Raw genomic sequence first — 19,842 nt, forward strand, 5'->3', positions numbered from 1 at the left:
GCTCAGCTCACTGCTATCTCTGTGAGCCCAATGCTGATCTCACGTTAACAAGGCTGCACCTCAGTGAATCTTGGAACAAGCTGGAATGCCTGAAGCAGTTGTGTACTTTTTGTTGGTTTCAAGTGGAAAGAAATTTATAGCTATTGCAGGGTACTTTTACACCAGAGGTGGTATGTGTGCTTTATTTTAAGAGAAGCAGATTCTCAAGGTATACGTGATATCGCTGGAACAAAATCACAAACATCAATAAATAAACTGACATAATCAAGAGCACCAAATGCATGAAGGAGGACTGTGCAAGTAACACATTGACAAACGCATCATTCTGTAGAAAATTGCAAGGGCCTTGGGTGAGTGAGGACTGTACAGATGACGTCAACAAATCAGTCCAGTCTGAACTTACTGGTGACTTCAGGCACGAGAAAGGATTCTGTGCAGGTGACAAATGGGCAGAAGCATCACTTTGTAGAATATCATAACCAGAGATATGGGATATGAAATACTGGACAGGTCCAATAATCTATAGATGTCATCATGGGCATCAGCTGTGACAAACTGCACTCTCTAGGTAACAAGGGGACAGCCGCGTGCCCTAGTAGAACTCAATAAATGCACAGTCCTTCGACTCATGCATCCATTCCTCAAAGACCCCAGAGAGGCTCTGACTCATTTTAGTCTTCCCATTAACCAGTGACAGCCAACGATAAACAATACATGGACAGGCTAACCTAACAAAATGATCCCACACACCTTTGTTTTTGTAGAGAATCCCAGAAATGTATGAAAAGGGCATCAAAACACAAAGTGCCATCTGCGTTCACACTGGGTTGAAATTCACGTTATAAATGATAATAGATGTACCAACTTCTAGAATGTTAAAATAGTGTGATTGTGAGAATAGAGGGTGCCCAAGTAAAACTCTACTATGGTATGTAGAAAGTATTGGCTTCTCTTGATCACCTTTTTTCAATGTTAAGGCCACTCCATAGTTACTACAGTGGTTAAGAAACATCTCAACATGTTATCATATTTTTGTGCACGTGTATTCACCACTTGATAGAAAATCCTTTCAATTCGATGATATTCATGTTTCTTTGTCTTGGAGGACAAACAGCACAAGGCATGTTGTGTGACTTTAGCACATATACAGAAAAAACAACACTGATGCAGCTTAGCAGAGTAGGAACGAGTTTTTTTTATTGCACCTACTTATACATGTAAAGCCTATGACCTTTTCAGTCTTGTGGTTTACTGAGGCTTTCACACGACCTTCTAAAATGAAGGTACCTTGTTGAGGTCAGGTGCAACTCTTTCTTCGTGAACAAATAGCACACCCCCCTAATGTTTCCTTAAAAAGAATTCTAGTGAATATTACCTTACTAATTGAAGAGTAAAAGAAGGTTCCCTTTCTTAGGGTTTGGCACAGAGGAGAGGGCACAGTGCCTGTTAATGTTGATCGAATCAATCTGCAGGCGACCACTTCCCTCCAGAGACATCAGGTGGAAGATTGTACAGTGCAGGTAACACCGGAATGGGTGCATCAATCAAGACACCAGCACTGACAAGGGTATGAGGAGTGCGAGAGGGAAGTGTGCGGGTATCACAAGGAGAAATGCATCAATCCAGAGACCTACATCACCGTGAGCATCGTGTGTGGTGGGAGGACTGCTGCTGCTGCTACAGGGACAGGTGCATTAATTTAAAGACCAAACGAAGGAAGCGATTATAGACTACACCAGTAGCGTTTGTCTCGGGCTGAATTGGGAAGCTTTCCAAGATATTCATATCTGCAATCAAGAAGTAAATATGTCACTTGTGCTCAACGTTACAATTTATTTTATGACATATGAAGTAATTTTCCTTTAATATTTATCCTTTTGATGCTCTGTATTTTCCATTCTCAGTCCTCGGCAAGCTTGATTATCTTCCACTGGGATGGTACACACACTGTAAATTGTGTGTAGAGAGGGACCAGGCAGCCGTAGCTCATTCCCTGCCCCTGGCTCCGAACTTCCAAGCTGCTGCAAATAACACAGCACAATTAAAAGAAAGTTGTTGTTTTTTTCTTCTCTTTATTTCCTTTTCCCTGGTTTAAACTTTTTTTCTGCTCCCTTCAGTATCCAACCGTTGATATTGTTCAAGGTCAAGGATTTCCTCTGATTGGTGGTTCCTGGGAGGGCGTGGAATTCTGGAACCGAGCTGGACCAAGAGCAAAGAGGAGTAAACATGCAGTAAATAAAACCTGATGAAATAATTCTGCTCTTGCGTTGGAGCGCAGCGTATGTGCACTGCCTGCAAAGGCTCTTTTCCCACCTCGTCAACCTTCTAAAGGCTCAGACTAAAAAAAAAAGGTCCTTCTTGGCAAGCAGAATTAACTTTTCAGATATGAAATTGTTTCAGGAGTTCCACTGTAACTGGGTTTATTGCACCAAGTAACAGAAAACTAAAACTTGTCAAAAGTAAAGGACTCTACCAAATATTACACGGGAGATACAAACGAATCGTTCATTTCTCAGTAGAATGGATGGAGAGTTCATAAACACCACCCATCTTCCACCAAAGAGTTCATAAACTCAGGACTCATTGCTAAATAGAGACTACTCTTAGGCAGGATTCATCACAAGTAAGAGTAAATAGTGCACCGCTAACAGAAGCTCCATTCCAAACAAAGAGTCCACTTACACAAGCTTCATCTACATTATGAAGTCTGTATCTTGCAGGCGAGGTTCAATTAATGCAGGGTTTCTCACATTTCAATATAGTCACCATTAACAGTTAGAAAATATTGAACTCTAAAATATGGAATTAATAATTAACTATTTCAATTAATAAGAAAAGTGGAGATTACATTAGCACACAATTAATTTCCTAAGAAAGTAAATTGAGGCATTTAATGGATCATGTACTCATTTCTTCATTCAATATGTTCACAGAAGTCTCTAACGAAACTGATGAATCTTCCAGTAGGTTTAATTAAATCTACAGTAAGAACAAATGGCTACCTTTCAAATTGATGGCATGCCACCTACAAATTATCTCCTGATAGAATCCACTGCAAAAAAACAAATTGATCTCCCAATAGTTTAAATAAAGGCCACCGGCCATAAAGGATTCATTACCGCTAGACACACAGGAAAATGGATTCCTCTTCCAGTTGTCTCGATGGAGTGTACCTTTGAGATAGGTTGTCAGGTCGGCACTGCTGGGATAGTGTGTGCTTCCTAGAAATAGAACAAGACGATAACACCTAAACTTTTTGTTAGTGCACTTCAGCCAATGTATTTAAGGAATGTGTTGTTTTGCAGCCATATTGTATTGCCACAGTGTCTTTGACTGTCTGAATTGGCTTCTTTGTTGTCTTAACTAAGCTATTGTGGCCACACACTTTTCCTCGACCAGCCTTCTTCTAACATTTGCAACATAGCATCTCACTGTCCTCAGTCATAATTATGTTTAATGGTCCATCCCCACCCCCCTTTTAGTTGTTTACATCCTGTGCTTGCTCTTTCACCACACTACTCCTCTTCCCCATTCCTTATATTTTATATCATTTTATTCCTCAATTTTTGTCATTCATGATATCTCTCTACGTGTGATATTAGTCATCTGATATTCTATGTCGGTTGAATTGGCTCTTCTCTTCAGGGTACACTTTCCTTGTTCTATAGCTCAGACTTGACCTCTTCTGTTTTCCTGCATCTCTTTTGCGTTTCCCTAGAGCAGCAGTGTGTGAGAAGTTTCCCTTGGGGTCTTCTGTGACAACCATTTTCTTATCTCTTTGACTGGTACCTCTTAGCTGAGTCTTAAAATGTGCTCTGAATTTTCTTGGACTTCTTTCACCTACTGCACTACTTTTCCATCTTCCAGGTTTCCTTTTACCATGGCTACATTTGCCTTCTTGGCTTACACTTCTGTCAGGCCTTTTCTAAATGTTTTGGGGCTGATACAGCATAGTAGGCAGAATCTCCGTTTCCTACTTTCTCTTAAGTGTCATTGTCCCAGGACCATATATCGTGTTGCTTGCAGTGGTTAGCCAAAATCCTCAAGGTTTCCTTGGTCCTCTGGTCAAGAACAGTTGATAAGAGGTTTAGAATCACATACTATATCAAAGGATAGTTATAATTCGTAAACGTCACTGTGCAGCTCGGGATTATAATGAATGCCTCTTTAATACACCACTGGAAACATACAACAGGTATAGCTCCAGCTGAAGTACTCCAGAGAAGATGAAGATCTACCGACGGAAGATTGAGCAAAATGGGCCAAACAAAGTGGTGAATAAACCAGCGAACTGGCACGGAACATCAATAACTATAGATAACCCTGACAACAAATGAATCCTTCAACCAGCTTACCACTGGAGAAATCAGATGAATGTGCAACTGGGGGCCCGGGACTGTCGAGGGAGAAAGAAAATACTCCCTTTAGATTCTGCCCAAAATCGCGTCACATGCTTACGCAGAAGAACTCACAGAAGTGTTGTAACCTCTGCCTCCCAAAAGTTCATAGCACTGAAGTCTGTGAAGCATGTGTCTATTTCCAGCCTATGACCCTGAAAGCAAGGGAAAAAACAAAGGTGAGCTTATTTATGCATGATGCAGTTGCAGCAGAAGCAGCCCTCACTCAGGGAACTTGGTGCATCCAGCAGCAAGGAGCAAAACACTGAAGAAACAGTTGGTGCAAGGAGAGGAATATGACACATAGGATAGTGTCATTGACTTTGAAAAAACTGAAACTTTGCAGAAGGTATTCAAAGAACGTAAAGGGAGGAAGCGAAATCGGGTAATGCCTCAATTCTACAGCTGGACCAAGCCAACATTTATGTACTTGATGTCCATGAAGGCCACATCACTGCTGAAATATTAGGTGACTGAAGGGTGGCAACAGCAAAAAGAGACCAAGCGTAGAGATCTGATTAATGCTGAAGGGTGATCGAGGTCGGGAGAAAGAGGCGAAGGAAAGGAAGGTTCCAATGTTGAATAGAAAAACGCCACCAATGCTCAGCACCAAATAGGAAGTCAAGAGAAAAAAGTGCCTCTTTGAGGCCGAGATGGTGGCTCTACTAACAAGAGAAACCTTGTACCGATGCTGATGGCTGTCACATTGCCACTAGTTTAAACGCGGCCGGCCCGAAGTGGTTGTAGGCGGCTTGCTGTGTTTATACACATTTCATTCTGTGTTATGGATTGGTGCCTAATGATTACTCTTAAAGCGCTGACGGCCGTATCCTGGTTGTAGGCACTGAGCTGTGTTCATGCTCTCACTTACCAATGAAGGTTTTGAAAAAAAAAAAAAAAAACAAGAGAAACTTTGAGTCACTTGAGCGATTTCACAGTTTCACTAGACCTGTGGAGACAAAGAGCCAAAAAGAAGCGCAATCTGAGATGGAGCCCCTAAAACACCAGAATATCAAAAGGAAGAGCAAAAGGAGCTTTTCTACATGATGGAGATCAAGGCAATGTGGCCTCCTTCCAGGAACTCTAGCCCAAGAAGAGGATTGGGTAGACCTCTTTGCCAATTTGCAGGAAGAGAGGATCCTATCAAATGACTGTTTGTGGTACTGCTCTTGCTCTAGTTCCCTAGTGTTACTCACTGGGTTCTGAATATCTGGCATCTTATATGGGCCAGTATCTCTAACCGACTGATTGTGCTCTAGACTAATGATTTTGACCACCGGGAGAACTTCTAATGGCTATAGCTAATAGTTGAAAAAATCATTCTACACAGGTCTCTAGTAGCCTAGTGCTTTTCTTAGAAAGGTGCAATGGTGCCATGTGCCGGAAGGCAACTTTAGTTCCTACAGGACTTGGCAGGAAGTCACTGGTGGGATCTGGTCCACCAGTTACGGATTGCTAGACATCCACACTATCATCAGCTGATCCTTGATGTGTCTTTGGGCCATCTCACAGTACATCAGAGAAGGTATTCACTGGCCACATCTCAGTGCCGGCAGTGTGGAGGGTATATGCTATGTTTCGGGGTGAGGGCATAAGGTAGGAATATGAAGGCCCAGGGTTAAACATTTGACAAAAAAGTGCATTGAAAAACAAATTGAAATGATTGCGTTAGAAAACGAAGCCACTACTAAGCTTTGCCTCATAGGAGGTATTTGCAACTATTGTGCAGATGAACTACCATGTCCAGAATGAAGTAGGAGGGTGGCTGAGGCTGTGCTTTACTAAAAGCCCTCAGCTAAATGTAATTTGTTGTGTTCATGCTTGTCTTGTGTTTTACTAACATTGGAAGAAATCTAAAAATATAATCTAAAATTGATTTAACCCCTTGGACGCTGATGACGAAACCGCTCCGTCATCAGCTGCGGGTGCGCTGTGCTGATGACGGAGCGGTTCCGTCATGGCCCGCTCGGCGCGCCTGCGCGGCGCAAATTCCGCGCCTGCGCTGAGCGTTCTATTGAGCGGGGCGGGCCATGACTGAACCGCTCCATCATGAGCACAGCTCAACCGAGGCTGGTGACGGAGCGGTTCCGTCACCAGCATGCGGCCGCCGGGCGGCGCCCGCCCCCTTAGCACTGCGGCGGAATAGCCGCTGCAGTGAAGGGGTTAAGAGGGAGGGGTTGTTAACTACCCTTCAATATGGAAACTGCCTCCAACCAAGTATCACTTTATAGCCCGACCCAGAAAAGTTACTTCCTGGCAATGAAAGAAGATCTTCGACCAGGCAGAGTCTAGTACCATGCCTGGTACCACTGTTGAGTTAGCACCTTCGTGGGGAGCAGAGACTATCAAGTGAAAACAAAGGGAAGGTGGCTTAATGGAAAAAGCAAAAAAAATGCAGGAATGGGCATAAGTGCTGTTCTCACATATACACGAGAATTGTTTTGGCCAGGAGTAGACTCCGAGCGCTGTGTACCCTTCTCTACGGTTTGGGATATTCCGTTTTGGGCACCTAGACCATTGTGCCGATCTTTCTGTGCTGTAATATGTTTCCTTACCTGTGGTGGGCACCTGGTCCTGCTTCGTCTTGCCTTGAAGTTTTTCTTGCCCATGGTAGACAACTAATTTCAACTGCCAGGGTACTTTTAGTCTGTGGTGAGTACTTTATCCAGTCGGCCATCTGTCATTCATTTCCCTGGAATCCTTTTTCAGTGGTGGGCGCCTGTTTCCACAAGCCATTGTTCCTTCCTATGAGGTTTTCCTTTGTACATAGATGTTTGTGTCCTGGGTTGGGTTCTTGGTCACACGTGTCCTTCTCTCTATGGCTGGAGATTTTCTTTTCCTGGAGTGTACACTTGGTTGCACCAGTCATCTACAGTCTTCCTATCGTCTTGCATTTTCTGTCTTCAGAATTGGGCATTAGGTCCCATTCGATAATATCAAATTCACCCTGAAATTAGAGGAATTTTAATTATGCTGGCAAAATTCGTGTAATTCTCGAGTTTTGCATTTAGCAAAATTCCTGACATGACTTGAATTTTTCTATTATACAGTTTAGGGTAATTTACAGAAAATATCTCACAAAATGAAATTTTTTTGCTTGAGCCAGTCTCCTGTGGGTATATTGCCAGACTTTTAGTATCCGAAGTGCCACAATGTCATGACAAAAGGCACGTTAGATACTAGCCAACTAACATCCGCTCTAAAAAAAATACATTTTTCTGGTTCGGTGATGGGCACCTGGTCATATCCGACGGACTTGTTTGCACTGAAATGTGCCTTGCTTTGGGGTATGCACCTGGGCCTATGGTGCCATGTATTCCCCCCTTCCTCTCGGGAAAGCACGGGCAGCGAGGGTTGCTCCCGGGTCACCGTACATGTTCTAGGATGTGATGCGGGACTAATCCCCATTTACGAGGAAGGATGCTCTTCACCAGGTATTTAAAAGCGGATTAGCTCTGGCCTAACACTAGATTAGTGACCAGAGAGTAAACAGTGCTCGGAGCCACAAACAGGCCATCGCCCCCTCCTCGGCTGCCGCAGACCACTCGGGTGAAATGTGTACATCATTCCTGGAGATTGCAATCGCTTCCTCTAACACGCCACTGGGGTATTATTTGCAAGTGTCAACAGATCAAACCACTGCCCCGCCCCTTCCGCTGTAACGTGTAGACCTTTCCTCCTCGGCTCCTCCATTAAAGTAATACTTTCTTTTCGTGCGCTCACTTGCTTTGACCTCCAAAAAGCAGGCGCGTGCTCATGGAAGCACCTATCCTCGTTGAGTCCCCATTTTCTCGTGGGTGTTGACCCCTCCCCCCTGTCTAGTGGAGCCTCAACTGTCCTTCAGTTCCTGTTGTGTTCGGAGCGGGCATGCTACCTCAAGGCCGAAGCCGCCTGGGTGTGCCTACCACGTCCCTGCGTGTGCCTACCACGTCCCTGCGTTGTCTTTCAAGGGCGGCTTGGTGACTGCTCTGGTCCCTGAATGAAACAATAATATCTTTTACAGTATTTACATTTCTTAAAATTCGCCTTTTCATAAAATGATCAGTGTGCACACAAACCTCCTTACAAACATCTTGTATCCTTCCTTTTCTTTCTGCCTTTCCATTTTCCTCGTTCTAATCTTCTTTGTCATCGCCATTCTACTTTTCCATTCTTCCTCTAGACCATTTCTTGTAACCCACTATCCTTTACATTTTCTTCTCTGTCCTACTCCTTTATTTCTTCCTCCATCTCTCTTCCTCCTGTCACTCGCCCCTTCACTCACCTCCTCTACCTGTCTCCTTTTATCGCTCTCACCTTACTTACTCTGTCCTCCCTGCCGCCCTCCTGTTTGTCTCCTTCACAACCTTTCTTTACTTTCTTCTTTGTGCTTTTTCCGTTGCTCGCTTTTTCACCTCGCATCTTTTTCTAAAATGTATGTTCTTGCTCATTTTGCCTTTACAGCCCTGCAGCCCACCTTTCCCTCTCTTCTCCCATTTCCTTTTAAGGAAGCACCAGAAATGTCGTGTTTTGTTTCCTGATCATATCTGGATTTTATTCCCTGCACCTGCAGGCCGGTTTCCTAACTCCACTTTCTCATCCCAGAGCTTTTGGTTCTTGTATCTTGTCTTTACTCTAACCCTTTCACTGCCAGTTTAGCCTCTGCAAAATATGCATGTTTTTTCACTGCCAACTCTAATCACTCAATATCTACCAGATGGGGGGATTTGTGTACTTAATGGTGTCCAGCAGAAGGCCCTAAACTCTGCCCTGCATGATTTTTAGGGCACACATTGCTGGTGGTGGTCGTAGTGTGTGTAAGTGTGGGTGGTGTGAGTTGTATATTTGACAACACTTGACCTCGATTCACTGCTCCATGCTTTTGTGTCCAGTGCATCATCGTGTCCACGCCTGTATGCAAGCTTCCTTTGGGCAATGCTTGAAGACTACTATTTGTGCTCAGTGCTGTAGATCGAATGCTGATATACTGTTTCTACTTCTAGCTTTTAACCCACTTCTTGCTCGCTCTCCGGTCTTTTTCTGTGTCCTTCCACGTGAAATTCAAGTTATATAGCTTCTGGACACTTGCAGTCTTTGTAACAGTAGCTGTCAAGTATCTAGGGACTTGCATCTTCTTATCACGCACACTATCCCGACTGAGGGTATCATGCTTTCCTTTATGGGTATAGATTATTGGTGTAGCGCCACAGGTGTGGGATTAAGTGCCCTAGGGCCTGAGAAGTACACCAAGTCTTGCACTGATCTGATCCAAATGTCTTCTTCATTCTTTTTCACCTTCCCATCCAGATGTTTTCACTATTCCGTATTGCATTTTAGGCTTTTATTACATATGCTGAAATTCACTTTTGAATTAGTTTTGCTTTGTAAGTGAGTTTGTGGTAGCTGGATTCTACAAGTTGATGATGGGAAAATATTATTGTAGGAAATTATCACACTTGAAGATTTTGGTTGTCCAGGAATAGAGGGCAACTAGATTTTTGTAAACCATGTTTGGAAGCTGTGACTTCAGTTACTGCACACTCTTAATGGAGAACTGTCTACTCACCTGGTCTTAAGACAACTCTAGGGATCTTGCAAGCCTCATGTTTTACAAATCATATTTGATTTGTAAAACACTATCTTGGTCCAGAAACCGTGGTTTTTGTGATATGGTGCAAATCTGTTTAGTAGTATCTGATAGAGACTTTTAGCCGCAGATTCTTTACATTAGAATTATCCCCAGGCGTCATACTGGAGCCATACATTTTTCGCAGAACCAGAGAGAGCCACTTACTCCCAGTCATGTTTCTGCTGACCTTTTTTCAACTTTTGTCGAAGTATTTTTCAGAGATTTATGTCCTGGTATAGAATGTATTGCCCACAAGAAAGACTGACTTCAGGTTCTGCAGTGCCTTCCACAGACAAATGTTGGTGACGGACCTGCACCTTGCCTGCCCCTGCTGTCTTCAGCGCAACCACGAAGCCAAGACCTGCATTGATTGTCACGCCATGCATCCCAAGGCCTTGATGGAGCAACCGCTCAAACTCCTTGCTGCTCGATGTGTGATGCTGTGATGGCCTCGATCCCAGTCCAGAGGAAGGTCCCGGCATCTGTCACAGAGCCATTGATCTTCGCCGAAGTCATCCTGCGGTAAGTCCCACAAGAAAAAGAAGAGTAAGGAGTTGAAGAGGTCTTCAACTTTGCTCCGTCCATCGAAGTCTTCCGACAAGGTAGCATTGTCACTTGAGGCCTAGCTTAGTGGTTGCGCCTGTGCCTGGTCCGTCTCTGCACCTCTGCCTGGTCAGTCTCTGCGCCTCAGTGAGTTTTTGGAGCTGGAGCTACCCTCGCCCAGCTCTGAGAATTTTATAAGACCATGCACCCCATAGTTCAGTAGCTCGTCCCCGGTGGAGCGCCTTCTGGCCCCGTGAGTTTGGGCAGAGCTCCTGCTGGTTCCCTGCTCGCAGGTCCACCCCCTGCGCCACTCTGACCCTTTTAAACGATGGATGGATCCAGACCTGCACTGTTCGTACTACCTCAACCTTCCCCCGATGCCAGTCTTGATGTCGACGCTGGCCCTATTGTTTTTACCGACTCTGACACAGAGCTGTTGAGCATGGCCATCACTCCTCCGATCAGGCTGCCCGATGGGGAGGATATCCTGTCACAGCAGCATGACAGGGTTCTCCACCCAAACCTGGCAATGCTCCGCCTTCCTCCGTGGAGATTGAGCAGCAACAGCTGACCGCTTTTGACCCTCCACCAAAGTCTGCAATGTTATCTTGGCAGCCAGGCCTTCCTCTACCAAGATGGTGTACGCCAACCGCTGGAGCAAGTTTGTGGCATCGTGTACAGAAAAGCAAGTTGACAACCCTTCTGCTCCCTTTTCTCAAGTCCTTCTATGTATTTTTCTCTTGCGCACCAGTGCTCTTTTTTGTGCACCTTAAGGGCTATCTTTCTGCCATCTTTGCCTTTGTAGCCTAGATCAGCAATCCCTGTTCAATTCCTGTGTTGTAAATAGTTTTTTGAAAGGTGTTCAACATATATTTCCATCTTCACCCTTCATCATGCCTCAGTGGGATCTAAATTTAGCACTCAAACCTTTCTTATGTGTGCTCCCTTTAAGCCCCTGCATTACTGTCCTCTTACCATCAAGACGGCTTTACTGGTGGCATTAACATCTACCCGGAGGGTCAGTGAGCTCCAGGCTTTGTCATCTATGTCTCAGTGCCTAAACATCTTCCCAGACAAGCTAGTTCTTTGCACTAGAGCTTCCTTTCTGCCAAAAATGGTCACTCCATTTCATGTAGGTCAGTCCATCACCCTGCCTAGTTTTTAAGCTCTGCCGCATCCCTATAAGGAAGAAGAGCGACTCCACCGACTGGACCCAAAAAGAGCATTGTCGTTGTACCTTGACAGCACGAAAGAGTTCTGGATGAACAACCAACTCTTTGTGGGGTACTTCATAGTGAAGATAAGGAACGCTCTGTAGAACCATCTCCCGGTGGATACTGCTCTGCATTAAAATCTGCTGCACATTGGCTAGAAGCAACACCCTGAGGGTTTATGTGCTCATTTAATTCAGAGCTAAGCCTGTGGCCACTGAGTTAGCACACAGAGTTCTGGTCCTGGACATCTGCCAGGCAGCAACGTGAGCTTCTCTGCAAATGTTCACCAAGCATTACTGCCTGGACAGTCAGGCCTGTCGAGATGGCCACTTTGCTTGTTTGGTCCTGCAGGACTTTTTAGTGTGAAGCGGTTTCACAGCTCCACCTTCTAGGAGGTATTGCTTTGGCATCTATTCTAAGGTAAGAAATCTGCAGCTAGAAGTCTCTGTCTTGCCTTCAGTAAAATATTATCTGGTAGAGACTTTATCTAGCCGCATATTCCTTACACAGCCACCCATCCTCCCTGCTTTGCGAACAGATTTCTAGGGTCGAGGCTGTTCCCCCTTTCAGGGCCCTAGTTTTCCACACCAGTGGTCCGTGTTCTTCAGAGCTCCAATCTCCTGCCTGGCGAAAGTCACGAAAAAGAAACTGATTTCTGCTCTTGGGAGTGGCACCTGTATAGGCGCCACGCACATCACTTCTGACACAAGCAACTCAGACGAGGCCACCTGGAGCCGAGCAACACCACCTACTGGTGTGCAGGGGTACTGCTCATGAAAATTTTCGGGATCCTGTCTGATGCCAGGGGATAATTCTAAGGTAAGGTATTTACGGCTAGATATAGTCTCTACCAGATAAGGTTTTACCGAAGGTAAATACCTTGTTCTTTTGAGCACTTAAGGCAAAAAATGTGTAAAGTTCAGTCCTCGGAAAAGCTAAAAAATAAATAAATAAAAAAGACATACGGGGGAAGAGGAAGGATACCCTTACCCCACCCCCCCCCCCCCCCCCCCCCCACCCCCCCAGGCAGTCCATAAAAAAAAAATTTGCAGTGAATTTGTGGTGGAGCCTGCACTCTTAATAACTCCCCCATTACATTGGGGTAGGCCAAGACCAGCTCACCCCCGGGACACTGTAGTTTCCCTGCCGGCACTCGGCTGGAGTATTTTTAAAGCTCCCACTGGGTGAAAACAGACATGCCTTCCCTGCTCGCAGGAACACGGGCATGGAAGGCATGTCTGCTTTCACTTGGTGGGACCTTTAAAAATGCTCCTACCGGGTGAAAGCAGACTTTTTCTCCCTGCCTGCACTCTTGAGGGCAGGGAAACATACATTGCTCCTGCCCGGCACCCGAGCTAACATACACAGCTGCTCCCGACAGGCAGGAGCAATGATGGGTCCCGCAGCATCCAGGATGGACTTCTGGCTCTCCTTAAAGACCCCAGGGGATAGGGGTCCCTGTGTCCACTTGTGACGCATGGCCCCTCCCCCTTAGAAATATTGTTTGACCCCAGGGGGGTAAGGCTCCCTAGGTACACTATTGGCTCAGGGAAAGGCGACTGTGAACCCAGCTCCCCTTAAATAAAAAAAAAAAGGCCCCAGGGGATTTGGTCACTGGGGTCCAAAGTGACTCTGAGAATCGGGGACATTCCCTTAAAAAAAAAAAAAGGCATTGGGGGATGGGCTATCTGGGGCCCGAAGTGGCTTGGTGAGAGGGGATGTGTCAATGGGTTGTTTCAGGACCAACCGGCCGTGCTGCCAACTACACATCAGCTTGTACCTGTGATAGGTTGGATGCAAGGCGAGACTGCAGGCCAGGCCGTGCCCAAACTCCCGCCATGCATGTGGGGTTGGCTGCTTGTTGCGAGATGCTGACTTTACGTATGTTAATAAAAATTTCCTTTCACTGAACAAAACAAAGGTTATGGATATTTAGGTGAAGATTTCAGTGACAAAGTAACATTTTAAACTAAAAAAAAAACACTGAAATTCATCAGTTCTATTTATCTCAAGTTACTATAATTTGTGCCCTAAGGTAACTATATCTGGAACCATCGCCTTGCACAGTTTTCTCATCAATAATTTAATTGACAATGTTGTAGTGATATTATCAGTGATGTCATAGATGTCAGGAGTGATGTAATATGTGGAGTAATTAGCAATGCATGGCGTGGATGCAAGTTATACTTGCCTTAGGACATGAGTTATAGCTACTTGAAATAACGAACTATAGCTAGTGAATGCCAGTGTTTATTTTTAGTTTAAAATGTTACGTTATGTTTTTCACCTAACCATAACGTTACTTTAACCTTTGGTTTTTTCAGTGAATGTGATTATCTGTGTGTGTTCTCTCTCTCGATCTCTTTCTCTCGCTCTCTCTATTTTCATCCATCTTTCTTTTCAACTGACATTCAGTTATTACTTCTGCCCACCACAGTATGGGAGATTTGGGTCAGCCACTTAGCTGTTGGCTGTCTTCACTATGAGTATTGGCACCTCCACCCAAAAGTAGTCTGCATCTGAGATAGCGCTGGTTGGCGCTGGTTGACAAAGTTCTGCTTTCATTATGTTTGACCTTTTTTTTTGCAGTAGTTTATTTACTTTTTTTTTTGCGAACATCCATGCCATCTTTGACGGGGGATGTTTACTTTTTTAAACTTTTAATAACTCAATTACATAGGTTTGAATAAAATAAAAAAAATTACAGGTTTGCCAATGCCATGCCTACTGATTTTGCCACTGCTTGCTTATGACTTGAATTTACAGCCACTGTCGCTCAAGAAACTTGGCATGAATCCATTATATTATGTATTGCGAAAGCCCAACAGCCATGTTGATTCTATTGAAACCTCGTTTCTTATTTGCATTTCTAGGGAAGAAAAGGAGCGTTGGATACGGGCCAAATACGAGCAGAAGCTTTTCCTGGCACCATTACAATGTCTGGATCTGTCGCTGGGCCAGCAACTTCTCCGAGCCACGGCGGAGGATGACCTGCGCATGGTGATCCTGCTGCTGGCACACGGCTCACGGGAGGAGGTGAACGAGACCTGTGGCGAAGGCGACGGACGCACTGCCCTTCACCTGGCCTGCCGGAAAGGGAATGTCGTACTAGTGCAACTGCTCATTTGGGTGAGTAGAAGACAGAACTAAGGGAGCCCCTTGTAAGGAATGTTCCCTGATCCCTAACCCACTGCATCTATTGATTCTGCTGGCGTGTCATGGTCATTTCATTCTAGATCTGTTTTCTGGAAATTTTCGATGGAGGAGGTGAGAAGAGGTGGAGCAGTGCTCTACCATGGCCCAACCCTTATACCAGCTCTTGTTAAGGGAAGTAGCAAGACTTGGTAAGATGTGAAAGCAGCGAGTAAGGCTCCATCTCACCCCACAGAGAGCATTTGGTCTCCTTCTTACACAATGCTGTCCTGGTGGGTCCAGTAACTACACTGTGAAATGGTCCTTGCTTCTTAACCATGGTTTGCAGCCATCGGTTAAGTCCACCTCACCCAGCTTTCTCCGTTCTTGGTGCATAGAAAGAGATATTTTCATCAATTGCATTGAAGTCTCCCAAGGTTTATGTAGAGAAGGAAGATTACTGTATTCCTACTCAAAAGTAATATTTATTCTGAGAGTTACAATGTGAAGCTTTAATCCTGCCATCCCTCTATCAGCAGTGGGATAACAAAACAGTGATTATATAGAGAACAAAACTGTTGTATTTATACTTAGACATAATAGATGTCCTCAATGACACTAAATGCAGGTGCTAGGTTCCATTATGATTGGCAGCAAGTCGATGTTGTTCCAGGCGCTGATCAAGAATTCATAAGATATGCTGACAAGCAATAGACGTCCCTGAACTTGTTTGAGAGTGCAGTGGCGCTGTCATCATCTACGTGGCCACGCTTAGAATTTGGATAGCACGAATTATACATGTTCTCTGTCAACTAACCTGTGCTTAAAAATATATATATTTGCGGTTTCTGGGACAGAATTGGTTATCCTATCCTTGTAAAGTCATGAGCAGTGCATTGGGGGAGAGCACTGGTCTCAAGGCAAACCCAAACTAGGGCGTTTTAGTGGGCTTTAAGTTGTCAAGTCTCACCTTCTTGCCCCTGCAGCCTATGTTTTGCATGAAATTATTAACTTTTTTCCCACTTATTAAATCTGATCCTAGTAAAGGGCCATAACTCCTCTTAATATATTGTGGTTCTATTTATTATACCAGAGAGTAGTTTCTCAAGAGTGAGAGATTTGTTCCATAAGGACATGGCGAAAGAGGACAATACTTCGGTTCTTCACACCTCCTTCACTGATTTAGAGATTTTCAGTAGCATCTGGGTTGTGCTGCAGGTGAAACATTGGAAGGAGTTTTTTTGGGCTATGTCATTGAGTTAGCTAATGTCTGTCGCTTTACATTAGTTCATAGTGACTTAAATGTGTGCCTGGAGGGTGAGCCAGTACAGTTTTTTGACCATGGGTGGGATGTGGTAGCATTTTCGTTGTTCGGTGATCAGCTGTGCAGAATCCAGCTAATAGTTAGGGGAGTATGGAGTCGAAAAGTTTGGCAGTGGAGTTTGCCATGTCACAAGAGTATGCTTAATTGCGTAGAATGTGTGGCTGGACGGAAAAGTTCAGTCCTGAGTAAGAGATTGATATGATTCTAGGCCAGTTGGTATTCCTTTTTTACATGCTTCTAGAAGAGGAGGCCTGGTTGCATATGGAAGGTCAGAGAAAAAATAGCTACCTAGATGATGCCTGTATATCTACACTAGTACATGTTGTCCGGCTGTTAAAAGGTGTACACCCATGTCCTGTTATCAAATAACCTCAGAAAACACCCTGCAGGTGTGTCCTGTGTGCAAGCAGCCTGCTACCAGTGTCCTCAAAACTCACTGGACATATCCTTTGGCCATGGCAAGCTGGCATTTGGAACAGGCCCTGTCCTTGGAGAAGTGTGGCTCAATGGTTAGAGCCTCGGCGGGTCTTGGGCTCAAAATTCCATGGACCTGATAATTGTCGCCACGGTGCCTATTCCAATCATGGAGTCCCACTCTGCAACTCTGGGCAATAGCTTGCTTAATCTCCACAACGGCCCTCACAACGCTAAGGATGCCTGGCCTCCACCTTGGGGGTGCCCAGGAGTGAACGCCTCACAGGGAAAGCCAGGATGGGTTCCACAGCGGTATTCGTACAAGCGCCTTGAGACCCTTGCGGGTGAGTAGTGCGCTATACAAGTATCAATTTACAATTTACATTTGGTGACAGTCCCTCAACCACATAGCCCACAGAGGATGGCCAAATACTATGCACTGTTTGCTCTTTGAGCAGAATGTGATTGACTAGGGATACCACTGGACATACTTAGCGGGCTCTGGGCATAGGGCGTGGCTTTTAGTCCATGGCCTTGTGCATAGTATTTAATCCATCACTGCCCAGAGAGCCTGATCATCTGCTGTGGCCACAATATGTGACACCTTGGCCATATTATTGCATACCATCTTCAGGGCATGCCACTTGGCTGTGAATTGTGCCCAGTACCTCTTATCGCTGGACAGACTGGTTGTGAACGTGAGGCAGCAGAAATTGCATTCTTGCTTTGCAAGAATTCTCTACTGATATTTCTATGAACCTTGAACTTGTAAGACCTGCCCTATAACTCCTCAATCACCTCTTGCACCAATCTATAGCAACTTTTCAAAATCTTTTGGAGAGTTTCGTTCAAATTTGTCTTACAGGGCCATCTTCATACGCAATCCTAAATCAATTTTCTGCATCTGCATACAGTACTAGTGTGTGCTGGTCAGGGCATGATACTTGGCCAAGCGCTGTACACAGAACGTGGTGGAAGAGTGCAGGATTAGGATTCGAGTCAAATTCAGGATTCAGGGCACAAAGGTATTGGAAAAAGGGGCATAAATAAATTTCTCCAAGCGTAGCAGGAAAAGGCACAGTTTGTATATTTTTTTAGGAATATAAAGTTGTGTTTTTGAACCTTGTGGCCAAATGTGGAGCATCACCTTCGAGTAATGAAACATTTTTTGCTCCCAATGGTCATCCCAGCCCTCCAAACGTTTTTGTTTTGTTTTTAACAAGGTTTGTAGTCTGAGAAATCGATGTGATCGCGCAAATGATCAGCTGTTCTCCCTCCATGGGATTCCAAGCTCAGATTCAAATTTTCTCCTGTAAACCCACAAACCAAGCTATCTATCTCAGATTTTTTTTCCATACTGAATGATATGGGCAGGGAGTTGCCGATGTCCCATGATACTTACCATTACCTAAACACCCCAATGTCACAACATTGCAATTAGCCCATTTCTTATTTCTTTGGATCAGGTGTCGTGAGACCTCTGGACGTATTTATTATAATTTTCACACAATCAAAACATTTTATAACATTTTACACAGTAACCACTTTATTTAAATTTTGCTTACACATGTGACCTATCCTTAACAGAGCCTCTCGTACATGGAAATCACCTAACCATAACTAGTCTGTGCAACCAACAAAATATTCCATAACCATTCCGAGTTAGATCAAGACTGGGTCTGCCCCTTCTTTTTACCCCTTCCTCTATCCCAAAAGAACGGGGCCCTCCTTATGGAAGGGGCCAACCTTCCCTCTCCCCTCCCTACTGGGCAACCGACTGCCCTTAAAATATTTACCGCTGGGCACCCCCTACACCCAGGTTTGTCGTCCCCCAAGGGCCAGTGCTAGGTTGTGCCCAAATTCGCCTGCGCGAATGTTGATAGGTAAGAACTACATGTTAGCGACCGCCCAGAACCCCTGTGCTATGGCCATCTCCTTTCGACCCGTTGGCAGCACCCCTTGGAGTGTCCAGGGATGCAGATTTTAAATTTGGTAAAACAGGATGCCTTAAAGGGCCTGAATTGTTCCCCCCAATCTTGACCTCAACTGTCAGAGGCTAGCATAGAATTACTGTTCGCTTCGGCGCCTGTCCGAACGGGGTGGCTTGGGCTGGCCATCGCCCTCTGTGGATACATGTAATCAACCATGCATTCACATCTATCTGATCCCACCCCAAAGTGGGTCTAGTAGCCTTACTACACCTGAATTCCTTGTCATATTCCCTCCAAGCCGTGCCTCCAAACTCGTCACACGCACATGCTTTCCTATTTTGGTAGCAAACCAACTGCTCCCCCTCCCCCCGCATTGTTGGGAACCTCTCTACCATGATTCCCTGGAAAACTGTGAAACTTCTCACCCAATTCATGATGCTCGCCTCCACCCTCTTCTTATATGGTCAATGCCCGCACTCCCTGGAATGTGAGCACTCCCTCATCAGGCTCTGAATGCACGTCCCCCCCGACCCATGCTTGGCAATAGCTGCAAAATACCTGAAGGCGTAGCTTCTTTGAGGGGACGTAGGAGTCCGGCTGCTGCCAGCACTGTCTGCAGCTTACTACACATTTGTGAGGTGCCAGCCACTACTGTTCCCTGCACTGCTGACCCACCTGTTACCCTTTCCTGCCCTTGTACACCTGGCAGCATACCAATGTCATCCACATGCGCCACTAACCTTAGCCCTTTCGACATGGTCGCCCTCTGCAACCCCTGCCAATACACTCCCCAACATTGGTGCGGTCCACACGCCTGCCCTTGAAAGCCAAGGCAGAACACTGGCTAAACTTGCCACCACTTCCAGCTGCACTGCCCAGCCCACTGGAGCTGCCACACTATTATTCCTAGTATGTACGCCACTGTCATTCGCTGACAACACCAACACTGTAGGGGAGCTGACCTGGCCATCTGATAGAGAGGTTTTGCCACAGGTTCCTTAACTTAGATTATCCCCCAGGCGTCAGACTGGTCCGGAAAACTTTGCACAGCAGCACCTCGGCGCGGCGTGGGACGGTGCCATACGGCTCCACCCTGATGTAGTCAATGGACGAGACGTCAGCGGAGCCATATATGCCCACCCCGGCGTGCCAACATCAGTTTTTGTCAGAATACTTTTCCGCGTTAGAACGCGAAGCCACCACCAAAAACGGTGAAAATATGGGAACAGTGTGCAGAAAAAGAAAAAACAAGGTGTGGAGAAAAACATCACCATAAGAA

The 19,842-nt window shown here is 45.2% G+C and overlaps 1 protein-coding gene across 5 annotated transcripts in view; it reads left to right on the forward strand.

The window, feature by feature from the left end:
- The window catches only part of AGAP1 (ArfGAP with GTPase domain, ankyrin repeat and PH domain 1), a 1,113,642-nt gene that overhangs the window by 1,069,274 nt on the left and 24,526 nt on the right, over window positions 1-19,842 (forward strand). For all 5 annotated transcript variants that reach the window (XM_086956296.1, XM_086956297.1, XM_086956294.1 and 2 more), the window contains one exon: window positions 14,636-14,891. In XM_086956296.1, coding sequence (XP_086812422.1) covers window positions 14,636-14,891 — 256 coding nt within the window. The remainder of the gene's footprint in view (window positions 1-14,635; window positions 14,892-19,842) is intronic.

Source organism: Lissotriton vulgaris, chromosome 2_1 (genome assembly GCF_964263255.1).
Source record: "Lissotriton vulgaris chromosome 2_1, aLisVul1.2, whole genome shotgun sequence".
Lineage (NCBI taxonomy): Eukaryota > Metazoa > Chordata > Amphibia > Caudata > Salamandridae > Lissotriton > Lissotriton vulgaris.